Consider the following 21,503-nt stretch of genomic DNA (forward strand, 5'->3'; position numbering starts at 1 on the left):
TACTTCTCCCCCATCCCCCCTCTTCAAAGCTCAGTTGATGTAGCCACACAATAGAGTCACACACAGGATGAGGTTTTAATATGTTAACAAGATTGAACATCCTGTGACTACTTTATGAGGATTGAACACTTTTCAGATTTAATCAGGAAAGAGATTGTCTGTGCAAATAAATTAGCCAAGGCCCTAGAGGCTTTAAATAGCTAAACACTAGAGGAATTTCAGCAGAGAGTAGGAGAAAGCTCTATGCCTATGAGTCAAAGTGTGGAAAAGACTCTTGCAAGGAGGGAAAGTGGGAAATTTCTCTCTTTTCCTCCTCAGTTGGCCATGTAGCTTTGAAATGAGCTACTTGACTAGAGACTAGGTACCCAGTAGGGAGCAGAGACATACTCCAGACTGAAACAGATACAGAGACAGTCACTTGAAGAAGGAAGCAGTTTCAAGGATTTTAACCCCTGGCAGCAAAAAAGAGAGTCAAGCTGTTGAAAGGAGTACCTACTGGGGAAAAATTGAGCAACTCCCTAATTGAGACACTGAACCCAAATTGAATTTTGTAAAGAACAAAGAGACAAAAAGGCCTTCTAGGCCCTGTGATATCAGGAATTGTGAATTGCCATTGTTATATCTGTATTCTATGTGTGTTCTTCACTACCATTGCACTCTAAGCTTGAGCCCACTCTTCCCATAGACACTATGTGTATTTGTGGGAGAGTGAACCCTAGATTTATGGGGGGTAATATTTTGTAGTTTTTTTTTATTATGCCATCTTAGTAAATGCTTTTGCTGAGAGCTAATTGTATCTTCTGGCTGACTGCTAATAGGAATCATACCAGTGGGGGCTCTGATATTTATCCAGGGCTTAACCAAATAAAATCCCTAGAAGCTTTGGCTAATTTGCTTGCTCTGTCAATTAAATTGTTCCTCACTTAACTCAATCAGAGAAATGTTCCTGCCTTATAAAGGGATCACAGGATATTAAGCCTTGCTAACACATTAAAACCTCATTATGAGTCACTATATTCTGTGAGTGAGCTGTGAAAGGAGCAGTGGAGAAGGAGAATTCCATCTCCCTCTCCCTTATGCTGAGCAGAAATGGATCTAATAGATCATCTAATTTAGTATTGCGCAAATTAATTAAAACTTTACTTTGAGGCTTAAAATATGTTGATGGAACATACAAATGCTGGGTTTATAATATGGAAAACTTAGAGGGAAATCAATGACATTTGGGAGTCAATAGGACCTACTTTCATATTGAAAAATTGTCATACATAAGTATCTTTGCTACATACCAAAATATTGCTATTCTTGAAATGTTTGCACAGACATATTAGGGTTCTATAGGGCACAGTTTGGGAGATGCTGATCAACTCCAGATCCTTCATTTTACAGACTGGACATCCCATAGTCACCTCAAAATTCTACATGTCCAAAAGGAAGCTTATGTTTCCCTAAAAAACTGACTTCCAACCCCCTGCCCTCCTTCTAACTTCACAATTTCAGTCCATGGAGGTCCCATTCACTCACTCTCCCATATTTACAATCTCAAAGTTATTATTGACTCTTCCCTCTCCTCTACATTGCATATCTAATCAATTACCACATCATGCTGGTTCACTGACTCTTAAGAATTGGAGGGGACCACAGCTACCATTCTAGATCAAACCAGACCTGAAAGGGATCCCAACTATAATCCCCTAACTTAACCTCTACATTTATCTCCACTGCTACCACCCCAATAGAGACCCTCGTCTCCATAAATCTAGGCTCTTGAAATAACATTCTGGCTGAGTGTAGTGATACACATCTGTGATCCCTGATATTTGGGGGGATAAAGATGGTAGATTGCCTGAGTTTGAGAGTTCTGAGCTACAGTGGGCTAAAGCTGATTAGGTCTCTACACTAAGTTACATACCAATATGGTGAGTCCCTGGGACAGGGGAAGGAAGGAAGGAAGGGAGGGTAGGAGGAAGGAAGAGAAGTGGAAGGAAAGAAGAAAGAAAGGAAGGAGGGAGGGAGGAAGGAATACAGGAAGGAAGGGAAGGAGAGAAGAATGAAGGGAGGGTGGGAGGAAGGAAGGGAGGGAGGAAGGAAAGACCAGAGGAAGGAAGGAAGGGAGGGAAGAAGGAATCGGAGGAGGAAGGAAGGAAGGGGGAGGGGGAAAAAGAAGGGAGAAAGGAGTGAAGGAGAGAGAGAGGAGAGACAGAGGGGGAGAGAGAGGGAGAGAGAGAGAGAGAGAGAGATTCTAAAAGTTCTTCCTTCATACCACTGCCAGAATAGTCTTCCCTAAGCATCATCTGATGATGTCACTCCTCTGCTTATTTAAGGTTTGCTATAATCATCAAAGGAATATAATAACCTAATCCTGCCTTCCTTTCCTGCTTTGCCCAGTACTATGCACCTCCATATACTCTATACTCCAGCCAATCCTCCCCCCTCCCCCACATACACAGCCCATGCTTTCTTGCCTCCAAGTCTTTGCTCATACTGTCCCCTATCCTTAGAATGTCCTCCCTCCTCTGTCTGCATGCTGGTTTTTTACCAATGCTTCAAAGTCCAACTGAAATGCCACCTCCTCCAGGATTCTTTCCCTAATCTCCTCTTTCCAGCTGATAAAAACCTTCTTCTTCAAACACCACATAGAACTTTGCTTTGACTTCTCTCTGTACACATCTATAGTTACTTAAGTGCGCTCTCTATGAGGGCAAAGACTAATCTTTAGTCTGAACTAAACTTTGTATCTTCCCCCAGGACCTAACATGGCCTTCTAAACTTTAAGCATTTAATAATAGATTATTCCTGAAGATGAAATCTGAAGCACAGAGAAGGAAGAGGTTAGAATCTAGATTCTTGGCACCCGGCCCAGAGTTCTATTCACCACATCACATTGCCTCTGGGTCGAGGAACCTGTTAAAAAGCAAAGAGTTACCTTAGAGATGGGTAACAGCTAACATCTCAGCAGGTATTAGAGTAACATTAGCTAATGCCCCTCTAGGAAATCTTGGAGCCAGCCCCAGAGTGTAGGCAGCTCCAAAACTCAGTGGTTAAAGGACTAGGCTTGCAGTCAGGAAGAACTGAGTTTAAATTCTGCCTCTGGTACTCCTTGGACAAGTCACTTATCATCTCTCAGCCTCAGTTTCCCCATCCATAAAGTGAGGGGGTTGGACTCAATGGCCTTTAAGACCTCTTCCTTCCAGTTCTAAAGCTATAATCCTATGCACCTATGATGAGATGGGAACATAAGACAAATAAGTTTTGGCTGTCTGGATGTGAAAGGTCTGAAGTGTGGGGGACATTTTTAGGAGGTCCTGATGAAGCATTACAGTTTCTGCCCTTCCCCTTCATCTGCTTTTTAGAGGCAGCATCAGGACCCTATCTGAAAAGAGTAAATGAGATGAGCAGATAAAACTCTCCTGCTTAATCCCCTACAGGTGGAAGCATTCACATGCTACTGCCTTGTTCTAGGTTTGATCTCCAGGAGCACTGATAATGCCCATCCCCTCCCTCTGTCCATCTTCCCTACCTCAAACATATTCAGGCTCATACTCACATGGAGAAGAGTAATCTGTTCATTTGCATAAACCCACCCCAGCCCCAGCTCCTATACCAGAGAGAGGAAAGTGATCTTAGAGAAAGGACGTTGATAAGATGAGAATTCAGAAGTGGACAGATAGGATGATGAAGGCACTTGAGATCATGCCACATGAAGATCGGCCAAAGGAAATGGGGATGGTCAGTCTGAAGAAGAGAAGATGTAAGCCAGATAAAATTTTTGTTGTTCATTCCTTTCTGTTGTATCAGATTCTCTGTGACCCCGTTTGGAGTTTTCTTGGCAAAGATCCTGGAGCGGTTTGCCATGTCCTTCTCTAGATCATTTGACAGTTGAGGAAACTGAGGCACAGAGGTTAAGGGACTTACCCAGGGCCACACTCTGCCTCATTTCTTACCTAGTCTCAATCACCGAATGGGCACCTGTTAAAGAGGTGCCTGTTAAAGACCTTAGCTTAAAAAGGCCAAAGTCTCCCACTGCATCCAGGACCATCTCTAGTTGTCCTGATCTCTATCTCCCCACTAGATCCAGATAGCTCTGGAGGAGAAAGTGAGGCTGGTGACTTTGCATGGCCCTCCCTCACTCAAATCCAATTCACTTTCATGTCATGGCGTCACCTCCCTGGTGTCATGGTCCTGTTAAAATGAAAGACAAACAACAAGAAGAAGTCTGAGGCTGCATTTGAACTCAGGAAGATGAGTCTTCCTGACTCCAGGCCTAGTGCTCTGTGCTCTATGGCGCCACCTAGCTGTAGCAAGAAAAATAGCAGTTTTCAAGTATCAGAAGGGCTTTCATTTGGAAAAGATACCAGACAGACTCTTCCTCACCCCTGCAGGCAGAGCTAGAAGCAATGTATGAAAGTTTGAAAGAGGTAAATTTAGGTTTGTGGTCAGGAGAAGCTTTCTAACAATTAGAGATGTCCAAAAGTAGCATGGGCTTCTTCAGGAAGCTGTTGGTTCCCCCTGCCTGGAGATTCTAGGCAAGATGCTTCTGCCCAACAACTTCCTCCCTCCTCCCAGAAGTCTGAAATTCTCATTGTGTCTCGCTACAAAGAGAGGTCAGACTTCACTGTGAAACCTGGAGGAAGGAAGCACCCAGACTGACTGGGGGATGACCAGTGCTGTTTCCTTTCCTGAGAGCATGTTTGGATGAGGAGAGACTAGGAACAGTGAGCACCTGGAGCCATAATGGAGGCATGAGGCATGCCACAGGGAAAAGGAGATGGTGGGTAGATGTGAGTAGAGAAAAACCCCTCTGATTTCATAATTTTGCTGAGGATTGGCCCTAGTCATAGGGACTACTCTAACACCTCTAGCAAGGCCAAAAAGAATGACCAGTTACTGATTTATACTTTGCCCAGAGCTCACCAGTGCCTAACTGTGATTTTTAGTGGAAGTGGACAGATACATGGTTCATCCCTACTCTTCCACTGGTTATGAGGAGAGAGTCTCTTCTTTGACCCATAGATAATGATGGCAATGATGCCACATTTCTTTCTCTATCTAAGGTTTGGGAGCAAAGATGCTCAGCAACTAAAATTCACACTAAGATGTCAAAGACTGACATCAGATGCGTCTCCAAGGCTAGATAGGGTTTTTACTCCTATTACTGCCTCTACAAGAGGAGAGAAGGAAGGGCAAAATACTGTAACAGAGAAAGACCTTCCCCTAATAAGCCCCTTTCCCTCCCCTTCTCAGGGGCCCAGGAGCCTAGATTCACCACATCTGTTACGTCACTACCCCCAAACCCCTCTACTCCTTCCACAACACACCTGAGTGACTGCCCCTGGAAGCATCTGCTCTGTGGCTTATAACATCCTCTATCCCAAACGCTTTTCCCATTACAGGTTCTGGAAAGCTGGGAAAAGGACCAAACATACCCTGATATGGCAAAAGAGAGACAGACTAGTCTCCATATTGTGCTTCCTCTAGAAAGGCTTCCTGGATTGACTGCTCTATCCTATCACCACTCTCCTTGGCACTTAGATCAATTTATAGTTAATATGTTGCAAAGTTGTTGCTGTGGGTGTATGTAGTTATATATGTATCTCCCCAGTTGGATTAGAAACTCCTTAAAAGTAGGAACCAGATTGTGATGCAATACTACTATACTATAAGAAATGATGAGCAGGATGCTTTCAGGAAAACCTGGGAAGACTTACGTGAACTGGTGCAAAGTGAACAATCGGAACCAGGAAAACCATACACAGTAACAATAATATTTTATGATAACCACCTGTGAATTACTTAGCTATTACCCAGAAATACAAGGATTCAAAACAATTCTGAAGGACTTATGATGAGAAATACTATATACCTACAGAGAAAGGACTGATGAAGGCTGAATGCAGATTGAAGCATACTCTTTTTACTTTCTTTAGTATTCTTGGTGGGAGTTTTTTTGGTCTTCATTTTATTTTGCAACATGGCTAATATGGAAATGTTTTGCATGACTGCACATGTATAATCTATATCAAATTGTTTACCTTCTCAGGGAGGGAGGAAGGTAAGAAGAGAGGGAGAGAATATGGAAGTCAAATTTTTTTTTAAAGAATGCTAAAATTTTTGTTTATATGTAATTAAGAAAAAATAAAATAAAAATTAAATGTTAAAAAAAGAAAATAGGAAACATATCTTGATTCTTGTGGGGGTTTTGGAGGAGGGAAGGGAAGGAAGTTCATCCTTGTCTATCCTCTCCCCCTCTCCCATAGAACCTAATACGGAGCTTAGTGTGCTAAAAGAAGTTTCTAAGCAGTTAGATGAGCCCTCCTTATAGGCTAGAGTCATTCATTCAACAAATATTTATTAAACTCTACTATGTTAGATCACCATACTAGATTTGTGTGTCAGACTGTGTCTGACAGTACAAACAACACTCTAGATACAGAGAGATGGAAGTGAGATACCAATTATTCCAAGATCATTGGGTACTTCTATACCCTTTGCCCAGATTCAACTCCTTTGTGTAACAAAGTCACCCCACCTTTTTCTCTCCCAATCCTTGTGAAGGTAAATCAGAATTGTCCAAGATTATTATCCTTCTCCAAACCCTATCTCCCATTCTTTCCTCCCTATTTACCTCAACCTTAGCCTCCCATATACTGCACTAGCCTGTCCCTTCCACTGTGCCATCTTGAGTTCTCATTCCATAGATAACAAAGCACCTTTCATTTTAGGCTTCTTCCTCTCAGGATCCATCTACCTTTTCATCCCCACATCCCTCCAGACAACACTGCATCCCTAGCCACCCTCTCCAGTACATGCTACACTTTTCCTCAGACCTGGTGGTGGGAACAAGATCCTAACATTCCCCACCTCCTCATTTTAGGTTAGGTTGGTTTTCCTTAAAATCATGCTAAGTTCTCATTGGCTCAGGGAACTAAATCAGTTACTGCCATCATTTCTGGCGGCCTGAGCACAAAATAGCCACGAGAAGATTCAGGTCTGATTCTTGGTTGGCAGACCACCATTGGCAACTCAGAGAGGGAGCTTCACTCGGCTGAATCAACTCAAGGAGTCCTCAATTCATATTCTAGTTGAATATTCTTTTTGCTATTATAAGGAGTAGAATTCCTTTTGTTAACTATTATATGGTCTCAGAGAAGGTTTCTCATATCCTTCAAATAAACTATCAGGGGATTGGCCTGAGTCAGGCCCAGCCCAGAACATACTCTACACACCATTTCTGGAGGCAGTCAGAATTCTTCTTGCTATTCAATGCCCCTGTGCCAACACTCTCCATTTGCTGTCATTACTTAGCAGCTTCTCCTCCTTTGAGGGATACATTCAAATGAATCACCCAATCTAGATCCTAGGAGCAGTTATCTATCAGTCCCCAAGTAATTTTCTCTTTTTTCTCAAGGGGTTCAGTACCTGGCTTCCTCACCCCTCATTATACTGTTGTTCAGTCATTTGGTTAGTTATGTCCGACTCTTCTTGACCCCACAGACCTGTCCATGGGGTTTTCTTGTCAAAGATACTGGAGTGGTTTACCACTTCCTTCTCTGATGTGTCCTCATTTTGTAGTTGAGGAACTGTAGCAAATAAAAGTTAAGTGACTTTCCTAGGGTCACACAGCTAGTAAGTATCTGAGACTGAATTTTAACTCAAGGTCTTCCTGTTTCTAAGCTTGGTGCTCTATCCACTGCATCATCTAGCTTGCCCTGCTATCGTACTAGGTAACTTCAATACCCCTCAAACACCCTAACTTCCTAGTTCCTCAATTTTCCCAACTCCCACAACCTACTCTTCCACTCCACCTCAGTCTACACACACAGATGGTCACAACCTGGATTTCACCATCACCCACAAGTGTTCCACTTCAACGATCAAACACTCTCAAATCCCTTTATCAGATTGATCGTAACCTCCTATCATTCCACTTCTCCCCATGAATTGCCCCCTGCTAAAACCACTCTTGTCTTTACTGGGATCTCCAATCCCTTCATATCCCAGCACTGTCCCAGGCCATCACCCTTGTTTTTAATCTCACTTTCCTCCCTTGCCAATCTCTACTGTACAGTTAACCAGTTCGATGCCAAACTGTCCTTTATAATGTAGTACTACCATGAGGAGTTCCAGGGGCTATCTGATGTTTGGCTGGAAAGCTAATACTCACCTAACAGGTTTGTTTTGAGGACCAGTTGAGATAACATATGTAAATTGCTTTGCAAACATTAAAGCGCCATATAAATGTTATCAATTGTTATTTTAGCGCTACTCTTGAATCCTTTGTCTCCCCATTTTTCTGAAACTCACATCCTGCCAAACCCCAGTTCTGGATTATTCCCACCATACACCTTATCTGTTCTTCTACTGCCAACCAGAGCTGGAGGAAATCACACAACTTTGCTGGCTAGACCCACCCCAAATTTATGTTACCTAATCTCAGCTGGATGCTCACTGCAGTAAGGCAATCCTATCACTTTTCCCTGATTGATTTTCCATTCCATGACTTCTAGCGATGGCTCCGAACTCTCCTCACATCTCCCATAATGGCCTTTTCCCCTATCCTTTCAGGCAAGGACTTCACCTCACACATTACTGAGAAAACAGAGACCATTCACCATGTTTCCTCTTCTTCCCTTTTCTATATCTCAAAATCTTTGGACACCATCCCTCATTCTCTCCTCCTTTATTTCAGATGAACAGGCAACTTTTCTTGTCAAGGCCAATCTCTTTCCATGCCTTTTTTATCCTAACTCCTCCAAGTGCCTTCAGCAAACTGAATCATATCTCGTATAATCATATCTTCTCTCATTCTAATCTACTTCATCTCCCAAGCTATTGGTTCTTTCCTTAAATATGTCTCCCAGATTTTGAAAAAAACAAAAAACAAAAACAAACCTTAACCACGCTTTACTGTAGGCCAGCTATGTGGCATAGTGGAAAGAGTGCCAGGCCTGAAGTTAGAAAGACTAAGTTCAAATCCAACCTCTGACACTTACTAGCTGTGTTATCCTGGGCAAGTCACTTAGCCCTGTTTGCCTCAGTTTCCTCAACTGTCAAATGAACTAGAGAAGGAAATAGTAAATCATCCCAGTATCCTTGCCCAGAAAACCCCAAATGGGGTCACAGTCAGACACCGCTGAAAATGATCAAACAAAAAATAAATGCTCTGCTATTCTTTAAAACTATCATTCTAAATTTCTTTTTCTCTTTCATAGACAAACTCCTATGAAAAGCTACCATTATTCATTGTCTTCGTTTCTTTTCACTTCATTCACTTTTTAGTCCTTTGCAATCTGATTTCCAACCTCATCATTCAACTGAAACTTCCTTCCCCAAAGTCACTGATGGCCTATTAATTGCCAAATTTCATGGCCTTTTATCAGTCTTCCTTCTTGACTTCTGCAGCATCTGATACTTTAGAATCCCCTTTCCTCCTATCTATCCTCTTCCCCTGAATCATACTATTCTTTCTCTCTCTCTCTCTCTCTCTCTCTCTCTCTCTTTCTGTCTCTCTCTCCAATCAGGGTTAAGTGACTTGCCCAGGTTCACATAGCTAGTAAGTATCTGAGGCTGCATTTGAACTCCTGATTTCAGGCCCTGAAGTTCATTCACTGCACCACCTAGCTGCCCCAACACTATTGTCTTTTGATTCTCCTCCTGCCTGCCTCACCCCTCCTCAGTCCCTTTGCTATTTCAGCATTCATATCAGGCCTCCTAACTCAGGTATTCCCTGAGGCTCTTCCCTGGGCCCTCTTCTGTTCTCTCTCCACATGCTCTGTCATTTGGTGACCTCATCCTTTATCATGAGTTTAATTATCATCTCTGTGTAGAAGACTCCCAGGATTTAGAGATCCGACCCTGGTTTCGCTCCTGAATTTTTGTCCTGTACTTCCCATTGCTTATATTGAATATTTCAAACTGGATATCCTATGGACATCTCAAACTCAACATATCCAAGACAGAACTCATTATTTGTCTCCCTTTGACCTTCCCCTCTTCCACATCTCACTATTACTAAGGGTACAGTCATCCTTCTAGTCACCCACGTTTGCAAGCTTGGTGTTGTCTGTCCCTTCTCTCTTCCCTTTCCTTTAGTCCACATAGCCATCTTGTTGGCAAATCCTGTCATTTCTGCCTCCTCAAATCTCTTGCATTCATCCCCTTCTTTCTGCTCATATAGCCACTACTCCATTGCAGGCCCTTGTTACCTCTTACTTGGACTACTGCAATAGCCTTCTAATTGGTCTCCCTGCTTTAAGTCTCTCCCTATCTCTAATCCAACTTCCACACAGCTGCCAAAGTGATTTTTCTGAAGGACAGGATGTGGTAGCACTACATCACTCCCCTATTCAATAAACTCAAATGGCTCCTTATTTATTGCCTTTAGGATCAAATATAGATTTTTTCCTATTTTTTTTTGGAGGCAATTGAGGTTAAGTGACTTGCCCAGGGTCACACAGCTAGTAAGTGTCAAAGAGTCTGATGCAGATTTGAACTCAGGTCCTCCTGATTCTAAGGCTGGTGTTTTATGCACTGTGCCACCTAGTTGCCCTTTTTCCCCATTTAAAAAAATTATTGATGTCTTTTTTCCACATCACCAAAGTTTCCCTCAGAATCTCTCCCCACCTTCCTCCCAGAGAGCCATCTGATATAACAAATAATATTATTGAGACAAAAAAAGAAAAAATCAACATAACTTATCAACATATCGAAAATAAATATGAGCTGTGAAAGACCTTCATGATCTGGCTCCAACTTTGCTCCCAGCCTTTTGATATATTAATCTCCTTCTTAAATTCAATGTGCCATCCAAAATGGTTTTCTTGCTTTTCCTCATGTGACAATCCACTTCTCATCTTTAAGCCTTTGTCTTGGCCATCCTCCATATCTGGAATGCTCTCTCTCTTCATTTCTGCATCTTAGAATTCTTCATTTCCTTCAAAACTCTGCTTAAGCTCCACTTTCTTCCATCTGAAGCCTCCCCCATCCCCTGCCAGTTGCTAGTGTATTTCCCCTTACAGCTTTAAATCTAGAATCCTATTAGGGTTGCATGATCCAAGGAACAAATTTCCGTAACAAGTATGATTTGATTAATTTGCCATCTTTCTCAGCTCTGAGCAAAATCTATTCTAACATTCATTCACTTCATTTTGAAAAATAGTGAAGATAGGTCCCTTCTCTCCACTTAGGCTTCCTAAATCCAACTATGCATCAGCAAATATTCCATCAGAATTTATAGATTCACAGGGATACAGTGGAAAGAGCCCTGGTTCTGAGGTTGGAGAACTTTACTACCTCTATGCAGGCTACTTCCAGTTGTGTGACCCTGAGCAAGTCACTTAACTTCTGTTTGCCTCAGTTTCCTCATCTATAAAATGGAGATAATAATAGTTCCTACCCCAACCCTCGGCCCCCAGTCCAGGTCATTGTGTGGATCAAATCAGAGAATAATTGTGAAGCACTTAGCCCAGTGCCTGGTACATAGTAAGTACTATATAAATGTTAGTTATTATTATTATTATTACTACTGACCTTGGGTAAGTCATTTAACCTTCCTGGGTCTCAGAGTTTCCTCACTTGAGGAATGAGGACTAGATACATAAACTTTGAGATCCCTTCAAGCCCTCGGTCAATGAGCCTATGAGACTAAGAATTGGAAGGGACCTCAGAAGAGATAGGTCAACTTGTATCTCAGCAGCAATCCTAACTCGTGCTTGGAGACTTTCAGGGACAGAACTCACTACCTTCCACTTTCTACTTCAGGATGCCTCTAATTCCAATTTGAACAAACACCCTTAACTATCCAAACAAACCTTTTTAAATGGCCCCCCAGAATACTGTGTCCCAGGGACAACCTCTTCTCCTAAGCCCCAAACATCACCACCCCAACCCCCAAATGCCCCTAAGTGTTACACAAACCACCAAATGACTGAAGAATGGCATTTGTCACCAGAATGTAGAAGCCATTCTTGCTCTCCCTGACATCTGCTCTGCAACCTAGAAATGTCTATTTGTTGTTGGAATTTTCAAAGAGGACAATCCCTGAGTACTGTTGGGGGAGTAAGTTCAGTAAAGAAATCCATTGTGCTTGGAATAATGTCTTCACTGAAAACAAATAGCTCCAGAATTTTGTTGTTTGGTTGTTTCGGTCACATCCAACTCTCTGTGACCCCATTTGGGGTTTTCTTGGCAAAGATACTGGAGTGGTTTGCCATTTCCTTCTCCAGCTCATTTGACAGATGAGGAAACCGAGGCAAACAGGGTTAAATGACTTACTCAGGGTCACACAGCTAGCAAGTGTCTGAGGCCAAATTTGAACTCAGGAAGATGAGTCTTCCTGATTCCAAGCCCAGTGCTCTGTCCATTGTATCACCTAGCTGCCTCTACCTCCAGAGTAGGGTAGGTTTAAAGGAAGCTAATGTAGGAGAAATGAAGTATTATCCTTACAGGACCTTTTGTATGGAGGTTCAGAGGACTTAATGATTGATTTGGGAGAGTCCAAATGTGAACAAGGTTCCCTTAGGATCAGGAGCCCATCCTGTCCCCCACAAGGGTCCTCCTCCCACCGCCACCCTCATACCTTACAAGACTGTTGTGAGGATCCAATGAGATAACATTTGTAAAGCACTTAGTATGGCGTTTGGTGCATCTGGTGCATCGTAGGTGCTTAATAAACGCTTATTCCCTTTCCCTTAACCACTACTTTCCCCGTCCCAGTCACAACTGGAAGTTTCCACCTAAGTTTGGTTTTAGCAACAAAACTTTGCAGGTCATTTCCCACCTGATACCTCCATAAGAAGGCAGAAGACCTTACTCCGCCACTTCCTACCTATGGCAAGCCACCTGATGTCTCCAAATCAGCTTCCTCATCTTTAAAATGAGGGCATCGAACTAGATTACCTCTAAGATCCCTTCTAACTTTAAATCCATGAACCTGTCTCCTTTCCTGAACCCTAATTTCCCCTCTCTGGGCCTCAGTTTTTCACCTCTGTAAAATGGAGGTATTTAGACTGAGATGGTCTCTAAAGTCCCTTCCCAGGGCAGCTAGGTAGCGCAGTAAATAGAGCACTTGCCCTGGAGGCAGGAGGACCTGAGTTCAGATTTGACCTCAGACACATAACACTTCCTAGCTGTGTGACTCTGGGCAAGTCACTTAACCCCAATTGCCACCCTAAAAAAAAAGTCCCTTCCCACTCTGACTGTCAAATCAATGTGTATTTATTGTCTACTCCATACAAGTCATAATGCTTATGATGCCTTGTCTCCAAAGATACATCAGATCTAATGAAAAAACAGAATATCAGAACCAAAAGGCCCTAAAGATCATTTTTGTCTAACCCTCTCATTTTACAGGTGATTTCTTCTGATGCTTAGGGAAGGGACATTACTTTTCTAAGGTCACCCAGCTAATTACTGATTGGTACTAAAATCCAGTCTCTTCCTCTTTAGGCCAGTGCTCTTTTCACAATAAAGTACCAAGAAAAAGGATAGGGTGGCACACCCTTCAATCCTCCCCCCTTCCCTATGTTGTGGTATAATACAGTTGAACCATACGGGGCTTCTCATCTGCTACATGTAATTACTATATGGGGTGGTGTCCTTCCCCAAGAACCACAGAATCATGTTTTAAGCTGCAGAGATCTTAGAGACCACCAGATTTGCCCTCATTATCTATCTGAAATTATTTGATAACAAGCCATGTGATATCAGCGTAATAGTTCAATAACCCTGAAAAATAAATTACCCTTTTTAAAAAAGAAAAGAAAATACCCTCTTTTGCCTAAGGCCCCTTCAGATCCCAGTCACAAGCCTCTCATCCCTTCACCTCCAACCCTGAGGGTTGGACTGTCAGCTTGTATCTTGATCACCCCACTGGCAAGTTTCCTTCTTTGAAAGCATCCAGGAGTTCATTCCCTTATCCCTAATATAGCCAGTCTAGCAAACCTCCCCTGTTAAATCAACAAACTCTCTTTTATCAGGATGATTTGCTCAAGTGAATTTGGACCTAATTCATTACAGGTGCCTGAAGCAGGGATCCCTCTCTAATTCAGACACTTCCTCAAATTCATTACCTTCTCTCATTTCCAGCCCCCTGCATTCTGAGGACTCTGTGTGTCTACCAGGTATTAGGATGGGGGATGGGAGAGCGAGGGGAAAGGTGAAGCTATAGACCTGGGGCAGCCAGTCGAAGAGTCCCAAAGGGAGGGAAGGTTCCTGCCTCTGAAACTCCTTGCAAGCAACAAGGAATCTTTTGCTAACCCAAGAGGGGAGAAGATGAAGGGAAATAAAGTAGGAGAAAAGTCATCACCTAAACTCGTCCTGTATTCCAATCTAATCTCTTTATCCTCCCTTGTGAGGCTCTGATTCTCTCTGTCTCGGTGTCTCAGTCTGTCTGTCTCTTTGTCTCTGTCTCCCTGTCAGTCAGTCTGTCTGTCTCTTCTTACCGAAAGTCCCTCCTACCCAACCCGATTTTTTCCCCCAGTATGCTTTTGAAAGGGGTGTAGTGGATTGAGCCCACGGGGTGTGGAGTCAGTAACTAGCTGTGTGACCCTGGACAAGTCACTTAACCCGGTTTGCCTCGGTTTCCTCGTCTGTAAAATGAGCTGGAGAAGGAAACGACAAATCACTCCAGTATCTTTGCCAAGAAAACCCCACATGGGGTCAAGAAGAGTCTGAAATGACTGAATAACAAATGCTTTTGAAAAGTAATCTAGTTCTCCAAGGGTCCTAGACTCCAAGTGATTTCTCAGACAAATAAGAAACCCCAAGATTCTCTCCAGATTTTCCCTCCCTCACTATTAGCCTTCATTCGGTCCTTCTCCCATTCTCACCTCCCCCTCCTTATTAGTTATTCTCTTGATTGCAATTCTGTTCCCATCCCCAGTTCCCCGGAACTTTTTTTTGACTCTTGCTGTCCGCATCGCTCCAATCTGTCCTACTTAAGCAGACAATAATCCCAAACAGAACACCCCCGGAAGGGCAGAGACAAACACAGGGGTACTCCTAGCAGGGAAAGAGGCAAGAGCAGAAGCGGGATGGAGAGACAAGCATGGATCAGCGAGCGGGACCCGAGGGGAGAACAGTCAGGCATGGAGAGGGGAGGGGCGGGAGAAATACAGGAATAGGGTTAGAGATGAGGGCCGAGGGAAAAGATAGGGAAGGGTATCAAGGAGAAGAGACGAGGATCGGAGTCAAAGAGAGGACGGAAGGGAATAATACAAGAGAGATCAGGATGAAGATCAAGTGGGATGAAAAAGGATGAAGAGAAAGTAGAGTACGGGAGGAGACACATATGAGGGTCTGGGACAGACACCACAGGGGAGAGAAAGGAATCCGGGTCTGACACGGGGGACATAGGGCAAGACGTGGTTGGCAGTCCAAGACAGGGATGGGTTCTGAGACGGAGGGAAAGGAACAGAGCCAACTGGTCAAAGAAAGTTGCTGTTGGCGTTGGAAGGGGGTGAGAAAAGGAAGAAGCTAGAGGAAACTGAGGGTGGGGCAGGGAAGATGAAGGGGGGAAAGGGACTGACCCGAAGTAGGCGGCGACGGCTGCTGGCAGCGCCAAGAGGCAGAGTGCGGCCAGGGGCAGCGGAGGCGGGCGGCGCATGGTGCCGGCGGCGCCGCTCCTGCTCTCATCTCCTCCGTGGGCGCCCGGCTGCTGCTGCTGCGGCTGCGGCGGCGGCTCCTCCGCTTGGCTACCCGGGCCGCCACCTGCTCCCCGCGGGGCTTTAAGGCGGGGAGGGTGGGGGTGCGGGAGCAGAAGGGTGCGGACTCAGCCGCTTCTTCCCGACAGCTAGCCCCCCCCTCCCCATTGGTCCCGCCGCGCGCAGCCCCGCCCTCCTTCCCTGGGAGGGGAGGCTGCGCGCATCCCGCGCCCAGCCCTTGCCTCGCTCCCCTCTCCCCAGGTGGAGGGAGTCTCACCTGGCGCCGCCCGACGAGCCTGGGGGGATGGCGGGATCTATTATCCCGAGGAGGAGTTGGGAGGGGGGAAGGGTGGATAGGCCTGGGTGGGGGTCAGTGGGGGCAGCGGATGGGGGGGTGGGTGGGTGTATGAGAAGGCTGGGACATTAGCCTGGGGCTTTCAGCTTGAAACACTTCCCTGCCAACAACTTCACCCCTACTTCCCACTCCCCTCGCTGGAAATGTGAGGATTGTAGTCAGTTTCTGACCATCTTTGAGCTCTCGGGACTGGGGATTAAAAAAACAAAAAGGATTCGGAATTTGGAAATTGGAGCGGGTGGGGCTGGAGAGGATGTTAAGAGATGACTTGCCCTTACCCCAGGCCAGCTGTCTTGCTACTTTGGTGTAGGGAGAGATCCCTGAACTTGGAGTCAAAAGCCTCAGAAATCCTGGCTTACTCAGAAATCCACTTCCTAGATGTGTGACCCAGGGCTAGTCATTTCTTGCCCTGCCCTCCGTTTCACCTGTAGAATAAGGGAATTGGACTGGATGGCCTCTTAGATCCTTTTCAGCTCTATCTAACATTTTGTGATCATGAATCTATTAATCACCTGGACAGAGGAGCTTCCTGCTTGACTTATTGAGCTGAGCAGTGACTTGCGTTGAGTCTAGACTTAGAAAGGGCTAGGCACTCTGCTAAGGTTTTACTAATGTTTTATCATTTGCTCCTCACAACAACCCTGGGAGCTAGGTGCTATTATTATCCCCATTTTATAGTGGAGCAAATTGAGGCAGATGGAGATTAAATCATGGAAATGCCAAAGACAGTATATCTGGATTCCGGAAAGATATGTGGCAGTCATGGGATCACAGTATCATAGATTTAGAGCTAAAAGGGACCTTAGAGATAATCTAGTACAATCCCCTCATTTTTACAGAGGAGGAAACTGAGGTCAAAGAAATTAGATGAATTGTCCAAGATCACACAAGTAGAAAATAAGGGACCTAGCATCAAAACCCAGGTTCTCAGTCTCCAGATCAATACTTTCCCCCCTATTTCATAGTACTTTGTTAAGACATCCTTACGTCCTAGATGGAGAGATATGAGCTGGATCCTAGCACAATCAAGTGGATTTGTAACTGGCTGAACAACTATAGCCAAAGAGATCAGGTTAATGGATCAATAGAAACTCAAAGATGTCTAAGGATGTACCAGAGGGCTCTATATAGAGTCCTTTTCAAAAATTTTTATCAGTGAGTGACTTACCCTTATTAAATCTACAGATGACATGAAGAGGGTGGGATAACTAATAGGATGGATTCTGGAATCAAGAAATCAAAGTGATCGAGGCTAGTATGGATCTAAAGCAACAGGATGGAATTTAACCAGGATGAATGTGGTCTTAAATATAGGTTAAAAAATTAGTTGCATGAATACTGGTTAGGGGAGAAATGGCTTTTCAGTAGGTCATGTGGAAAAGATGTGTTTTAGTTGGCTTCAAGGTCAGTACGGGCCGATACTATGACGGGATGAATTAAAGCTAACAAAAGGATAGTGTGCAGTCAGGAAAAGAGAAGACGGGACAGGAGAGATGTTTTCGGTCATTTAAAGGGTCATGATATGGAAAAGGAAGTAAACTTGTTCCATGTGTTCAGGGGAGGACTTGTGGGTGTGAACTCCAGGGAGATTTCAATTTAATGTGAGATAGAACTTCCTAACATTTAGAGGTATAGGAAATTGTAATTGATTGCCTTGATTCAGAAGTGAGCTCTCCATCACAAAAGGTATTACAGCAGAAGCTAAATGGCTGGGGTGCTGTAGGAGAATTCTTGCATTGTGTAGGAGATTAGCCTAAATGTCCTCTTGGACCCTTCCAACTCCCCAAACCTCTAATACTAGTGTCTTCCTCTGAATGTAAGCTAGAAGGGACCAGGGAGCATCTCCAGTCATCCTGATCTATATCTGGCCACTGGACCCAGGAGGCTGGAGAGGAGAAAGTGAGGCTAATGACTTTGCACAGCTCTCTTTCACTTAAATCCATTTCACTTGCAAGTCACAGCATCAGCTTCCTGATATCACGGTCCTCTTCTAAAACAAAGCACGAACAACAATAACAGAAGGGACCAGAACTGCCTAGGGGATTTTTCAAGGGAGGCAAGAAGAGCTAAGGAAGGATAGGGAATGCTTCTGGATGCATCTTGTGAATCCTGAAGCACCAGCTGTGACTCTTCCTGCCCCCAACCCATTACTACCTAGCATCCAGGAAGTCAGATGGTGGCACAATAGTGGCACAGTGGTTGACCTGGAGTCAAGATGTCCCTTGTACAAATATGGCTTCAAACAGTTGTGTTACCTTGGACAAATCACTCAACCCCTGCCGCCTCATTTTCCTCATCTGTAAAATGGGGATGCTGGGCCATTGCCAGTCATCTTGACTTGTGTCTTGCCACTGGACTTTGATGACTGGAGGAGTGAGGCTGATGACTTTGCACAGCTCTGCCTCACTTAAATCCAAATCACTTGCAAGTGAAGACATCGCCCTCCTGGTGTCATTGGTCCTCTTTGAGAAGGAAGGATGAACAACAAAATGGGGATAACAGCACCTATCTCCCAGGGTTGTTGTGAGGATAAAAGGACATTTGTAAAGTGCTTTGCAAACCTTAAAACATCACCTAAGTGTTAGATATTATCATCACCTTTATCTTCATCATCAATAACTTTCCTGCATGAAGTAGCAGTTTCTGGGTGTAGACGGAGAATTTTTGCTCCTGGATCAGTATCCTTTGACTCATCTGTTGTAATAGAAAATAGTTCATTGGCAACATACCATTATATCTCTGACTCTTTGACCCCTTACTTTCCTCCCTGGAGAATGACCCCATATACATATCACCTATAGTTAAAATTCTTATAGGCATGAAGTCTCACTTCCCAAGATTCCTAGATCCATCTATTTATTTTGTATCTCTCCCCCCTCTCCCACACTCAATGTCCCTAATTCGGGGCCCTGCTCAGAGATGGCACTTGGTCAGTGCCTTGGTCAGATGTCAGAAACACCATCATTTTTTTTTTAGGCAATTGGAGTTAAGTGACTTGCCCAGGGTCACACAGCTAGTAAGTGTCAAGTGTTTGGTCTGAGGCTGGATTTGAACTTAGGTCCTCCTGACTTCAGGGCTCGGTTCTCTATGCACTGTGCCACCTAGCTGCCCCAACACCATCATTTTTTAATGGATAGAGTTGTTCAGTTGTGTCCAACTCTCCAAGACCTCATTTGGGGTTTTCTTGGCAAAGATCAGTGGTTTGCCATTTCCTTCTCCAGCTCTTCCAGATGAGGAAACTGAGGCAAACAGGGTAAAGTGACTTGCCCAGGGTCACCCATCTAGTAAGTGTCTGAAGCCAGATTTGAACTCAGGAAGAGGAATCTTCCTGACTCCAGGCTTAGCACTCTGTCCATGGAGCCACCTAACTACTCATCAAATCTAAAAAGGCCTGGATTCAAGTTGAGTCTCTGACACATACTGGCTGTGTGACTCTGGGCAAATGACTTAAACTTTCAGTGCTCTAGGCAGCTTTCTAAGTCTACAAGTTGCTGGCTTGCATCGGTAAAGGGAGTTTCTTTACCTGGGAGCTCTCTATACCCATGAAATCACAGGTCCAGTCCTTCCTTATCTCACTATCATTAAGGTGGGGGTGAAGGTAAAATGTCATTTTCCCTTAGTTGTATTCTGTAAATTTGGGATGGGAAAAGGGAATATGGGTTGAAACTCTTGGAATCCATACTTTAAAAGCATTTGTTAAAGACCTACTATGTGCAGGGTTCTGTAATAAATACTATGGAGACTACAAAGAAGTAAAAGACATAGTTCCTACACTCAAGACATTTCCACTCTAGTTGAGATCAGATATCCCCAAGAAATAAGATATGAATAGTGGATGCAATAATTATAATAGAGGTTCAGGGAAGGGAGTAATCATGGAGGACAGGGGAGGGGAGGGCAGGAATCTAGGAAGGCTTCATGGAGGGGATGGAATTTAAGCTGGGCTTCAAGGGATGGGTGAGATGTAGATATGCCAGGAGTCAGGAAGGCCATTACACTTTGGGGGAATGGAATGACCTCAGAGTCAGAGAAACAGTAGTAGGGTTAGCAAGTAGCAATGGCAATCAGAGTCCAAAGGGATAGCCTTTCATATGTGGCTGTTGTGGAGGAAAATGCTGGCCTAGAAATGAGCTTTTCATCTGCATCTGAAAAAAGAACAGAAATGACCATAAGTAATGAGGGGGGCAATAAATACAAACCTGGACCCTGCTCTGGCTCTGCAAGTTCTTTTATTTAGTCTGGTATTAGATGTCAAGTTGGCACCATATTCTGACTTCAAGTTTTAATTTTTCCTACCTTTTGATTAGTTGGTTAAGATATAGAAATCTAGGGGCAGAAATTAAAAGCAAATGAGAACAAGAAAAGTATGTGCCATCTCTGTCATCCTGCTGTTACTAGCTGTCCAGAGATTGGTGGGTGGTGCAATGGGAAAGACTCCACTGGACTTGGAGTCAGGAAGAGTTGAGTTCAAATTCAGCTTCACTTAGTAACTATGTAGCCCTGAATAAGTCACTTAACCTCTCAGCCTCAGTTTTCTCATCTGTAAGATGGAAAATGCCAAGGGCAAGTAGATAAGTTTGATTTTTCCTACCTTTTGATTAATTGGTTTTCAGATCTGGGTTTAAATCTTGTTTTGAGCTTGTTAGCTTTGTGACCATGGACAAGTCATAAACTTTCAGTTTTTCATTTATAAAATGGAGAAAATAGACTCTATCTCAAATTTTATCTGCAATATGGATAAAATAGCCTCTATTTCACAGGGTTATGGAGAGGATCAAATGAGATAATGTATGCAAATTAATTTAGGTACTTAAAACTGCTATAGAAATTTCTATCATCATCATCGCTATCCATACTATTGTTAGTATTATTGTCTCATTCTTGCCCTTTTTGAACATTCATATAGAAATGCTCCGAAGACAAATCACTATTCTAATATTAGTCTTTTATATTTGATGTTCTGCCAGACTATTATAAAAGATGAATAAAATGACTGCTTTTTGTAGGTGAATAATTCAGAATATTTGGCTGTAAGCTCATCTTCTATAGTTGCTGAAAGCACCTTTAGGACCACTCCAATAATAGCCAGCATCTATTTAGTACTTTAAGGTTTGCAAACTACTACACATATGTTATCACCCTTGATCCTTACAACAATCCTGTATGGTAGGTGCTATTGTTATTTCTATCTTACAGATGAGAAAACTGAGGCTGAGAGGTTAAGTGGCTTATTCAGGGCTACATAGTTACTAAGTGAAGCTGAATTTGAACTCAACTCTTCCTGACTCCAAGTTCAGTGGAGTCTTCCCCATTGCACCACCCACCAATCTCTGGACAACTAGTAACAGCAGGATGACAAAGATGGCACATACTTTTCTTGTTCTCATTTGGTTTTAATTTCTGCCACTAGATTTCTATATCTTAAAAGCTTTTTATTCCATGGAGTTTGGAGGAAGAGTATTTGGTATTGTGACATCTATTAAAAATATCATTCTTAAATGTTTATG

General features: G+C 43.5%; 1 protein-coding gene across 1 annotated transcript in view; it reads right to left on the reverse strand.

Moving 5' to 3' along the window:
• Positions 1-18,690, reverse strand: part of WNT9B (Wnt family member 9B) — a 44,022-nt gene extending 25,332 nt beyond the window's left edge. The window contains 4 exon segments of the mRNA XM_027872965.1: positions 15,528-15,654; positions 15,657-16,000; positions 16,070-16,185; positions 18,595-18,690. Of these exon segments, the coding sequence (XP_027728766.1) occupies positions 15,528-15,654; positions 15,657-16,000; positions 16,070-16,185; positions 18,595-18,690 (683 nt within the window).
• Between the last annotated feature and the right edge of the window lie 2,813 nt (positions 18,691-21,503).

The sequence above is a fragment of the Vombatus ursinus genome, unplaced genomic scaffold (genome assembly GCF_900497805.2).
Source record: "Vombatus ursinus unplaced genomic scaffold, bare-nosed wombat genome assembly UNPS02014801.1, whole genome shotgun sequence".
Lineage (NCBI taxonomy): Eukaryota > Metazoa > Chordata > Mammalia > Diprotodontia > Vombatidae > Vombatus > Vombatus ursinus.